Source organism: Danio rerio, chromosome 14 (genome assembly GCF_049306965.1).
Source record: "Danio rerio strain Tuebingen ecotype United States chromosome 14, GRCz12tu, whole genome shotgun sequence".
NCBI lineage: Eukaryota > Metazoa > Chordata > Actinopteri > Cypriniformes > Danionidae > Danio > Danio rerio.
The window spans coordinates 2,874,157-2,877,731 of record NC_133189.1 but is presented as its reverse complement, the minus strand read 5'-3'; the positions used below and the strand labels follow the sequence as shown (position 1 = coordinate 2,877,731).

Below are 3,575 nucleotides of genomic sequence, written 5' to 3'. Positions count from 1 at the left end.
TCTGGCGACAATGATATTCCTTTATACGGTTATTAAGGTTATAAAGTGTTTTAGATACTTGTATTGAAAGACACGACAATGAAATAGAGAAAGGGAGAATAAAGAAGCACACACAGAGAGAGAGGGGGGTATAGAGTGATGTACGTTTATTAAACGAAAAGATTATGATTTTTATATAAATCTGCATTGATAAAACTGTTAAAGGATCATAAAGGGCATGCATGCATTTGCAGTTCTCTTCTCTGTCTCAGCGCGTCGCTGTTGGCCAGTAAATGATGCCCAGACTTAATTTAAAGGGACTTTGTCATTTTCCAGCATCCTTGTGGTCCTGATAACAGCGTCCTTCCAAGCTGGAGCATTATAAATGATTACAGCAACATTTTCAACCAGTAAAACTGAACACGAGGGATATTTCAAGAGGAAACAGGACTATAGCTTTATTTAAGATTTCATCTGCTTTTTTGTCTCCTAAAGAAATTGATAATGAAGGCACTTAGATGTTGGGCTTCGTTTTTCTTTGTACTTTTGGCGACGTGGGAAACGGCTTTGTCTGTGACGCGATACTCTATACCGGAGGAGATGGAGCGCGGGTCGGTCGTCGCTAATCTAGCTGCTGATTTGGGGCTGGATGTTAGTGGACTAGCGCAGAGAGAGGTAAAACTTGACATTTTCCATAGCAAAAAATATCTTGATATTAATAAGAGGACGGGGGAGCTATTTATTGTTGAGAAAATGGACAGGGAAACTCTGTGCCCTGCTAAAACGACGACGTGCTTTTTAAAATTAGACTTAATAATTGAAAGCCCATTGCGTATGTTCAATATTGAATTGGGCATCACAGACATTAATGATAATGCTCCTCATTTCCGACGGGACAAGATTGAATTGGATGTTTCAGAGTCGGCATCACCAGGAGAAAGATTCTCTTTGCCAAATGCGTTTGATCCGGATGTTGGTGCCAACACAGTCAAGACTTATAAATTAAGCGAAAATGAACATTTCACTGTTGATATTCATTCTGGTAGTGATGGAACAAAATATGTAGATTTGGTGCTCATGAAGGCTTTAGATAGAGAGGACAAGGCCGTTTATAACCTGATCCTCACTGCCATTGATGGCGGAGTCCCTGCGCGCTCCGGCACAGCGAGTATCATCGTGCGCGTTCAAGACACAAATGACAACGCCCCGCAGTTCGACCAGGCGCTTTATTCTCTCAATATCAGCGAAAATTCGCCAGCAGGCACCGTTGTTGTTAAATTAAACGCTACTGATGCTGATGAAGGCCCAAACGCTGATCTCACATACTCATTTACGCTTTACACTTCGGAGAAAACGCAGGAAATGTTCTCTTTGGATTCAAATACTGGGGAAATAGCAGTAAAGGGCACCATTGATTATGAGGATATGAAAATATTTGAGATGTTCGTCGAGGCTAAGGATAATGGGCCAATTCCGCTGTCTGGTCAGTCCAGAGTCTCTGTGTATGTTACTGACATGAACGATAATTACCCGGAGATCACTATAAAATCACTGAAGAATACTGTTGATGAAAACATCCCAGTGGGTTCTGTTATAGCTCTGGTTGGTGTCAGTGATAGAGACACTGGAGATAATGGAAAGGTTACTCTGACAATGAACAGGGCCTTGCCGTTTCTTTTAAACCAATCATCTGATCATCTCTACGAGTTATTAGTGTCAAAACCATTAGATCGTGAAGTTGTCCCAGAATATGAGATCACGTTAGTTGTGACGGATAAAGGGAATCCTCCCTTATCTGATAATGAAACTATAACAGTGCATCTACTGGACGTCAATGATAACGCGCCGCAGTTCCCGCAGACTTTCTACACCATACCCGTTAAAGAAAACAACGCGCCTGGAGCTTTACTGGGCTCTATAACTGCAATAGATCCAGATTTAAACGAAAATCAGTATTTAGTGTATTTCATCATAGAGAGGGAAATAGCCAACACCTCCATGTCCATGCTGTTCTCCATTAACCCGGAGAACGGCAATCTTTACGCGCTGAAGACGTTTGATTATGAGATAGAGAAGGATTTTCTGTTCCACATCGAGGCCAGAGACTCTGGTGTTCCTCCGCTCAGCAGTAACGTGACCGTTCACATTATTATCATGGACCAGAACGACAACACACCGCTTATAGTGTCTCCGTGGCGCGCGCAGGGCTCGGAGGTGAAGGAAACCATCCCGAGATCCACCGATAAAGGAACTCTGATCGCCAAAGTCATCGCCATAGACTCTGATTCAGTGCACAACTCTCGCATCACCTACCAGTTTCTCCAGAACACCGACGCTACGTTATTCAGCTTGGATCAATACAACGGAGAGATCCGGACCATGAGGATGTTCAGCTACAGAGACTCGCGAGACCAGCGGCTGGTGGTGATCGCCAAGGACAACGGAGAGCCCGCGCTCTCTGCTACAGTCACCATCAAACTGTCCACGGTGGAGACCGCGCTTAAAACCTACACTGAGGTGCCTTTGGAGTATGACATCTTCTCGGATTTAAACCTGTATCTGGTGATCGGACTGGGCTCTGTGTCATTTCTTCTGCTCATCACTATATTGGTGACCATCGTGCTCAAGTGCCAGAAGGCGAAGCCCAGCAAAGCGGCTCCTCCGAGCAGGAACAGTGTGATCAGCGAGAGGAACTCCACCATCGCGGACTCCACTCTGGTCTCCAACGATGCCTACTGGTACAGTTTATTTCTAGCAGAGACGAGGAAAGGAAAGCTGGTGGTCAGACAGCCTGTGCCAAAGGGCGCGAGATACATCGTGTCCAGCATCCCGAGGAGCACAGGACTGACCGAGACCAGCGACTCTGCGGCTTCTACTCTACAGGTAAGAAAACTTTTAATTATAGTATGTTATGAAACTGCCATTATGCACACCATTTATTGTGCTATTTTAAAGTGTACATGATGGAAAATAATTCGAATGGAAAGTTGCCTCTCTTTTCCTATTAATAATATATTTATTAACACAAGCAAGATGTTGCATTGCTTTAGGTAACACTTTATTTTGATGGTCCATTTGTGTATTAGTAGACTGTCTGCTTAATATCTGCTGATACTGCTGCTTCAACAGACATTTAACTGACTATTAGAAACTTTGCAAGTACATGTCAACTTGCATTACCCCTAAGCCCAACCATAACAGTCTACTTATAATCTAATAAGAATTAGTTGGCATGTAGATCCAATGTAACTTAAATTCAACAAATGGACCATCAAAATAAGGTATGACCTTGCTTTATGTTGGAAAAATTTTAATCGCCCCACCATTGGGCACCATTGGAAAAAAAAAATTATAACATGTTTTGCTCTTGAAAAGCTCACATACATTTGTTTTGCAAGATCTGGGAAGTGTTTTGATCTTTGTTAAAAATTTGAGATATTGAAAAAGCTTTTTAAGTCTGAAGCTGTGGAATGTGAATTTGTGTTTGATTAGATTTCTTTTTTATTTTATTTATTATTATTATTATTATTATTATTTAATAATGATTATTATTTAATTTTAATTTTGTATGTTTTGGGGTTTGATTTATTATAAAA

At 41.7% G+C, this 3,575-nt stretch overlaps 1 protein-coding gene across 1 annotated transcript; it reads left to right on the top strand.

Annotated features, from left to right (window-relative positions):
• Positions 1-303: 303 nt before the first annotated feature.
• pcdhb (protocadherin b) lies at positions 304-3,276 on the top strand. The gene has a single exon (XM_002664268.8). The coding sequence runs from the start codon at positions 484-486 to the stop codon at positions 2,941-2,943; it is 2,460 nt and encodes an 819-aa protein (XP_002664314.5). The 5' UTR covers positions 304-483; the 3' UTR covers positions 2,944-3,276.
• The last annotated feature ends 299 nt before the right edge of the window (positions 3,277-3,575 follow it).

What these genes read in the sequence shown, in the direction of transcription:
- pcdhb (XM_002664268.8), top strand. Translation starts at nt 484, where the DNA reads ATGAAGGCACTTAGATGTTGGGCTTCGTTTTTCTTTGTACTTTTGGCG.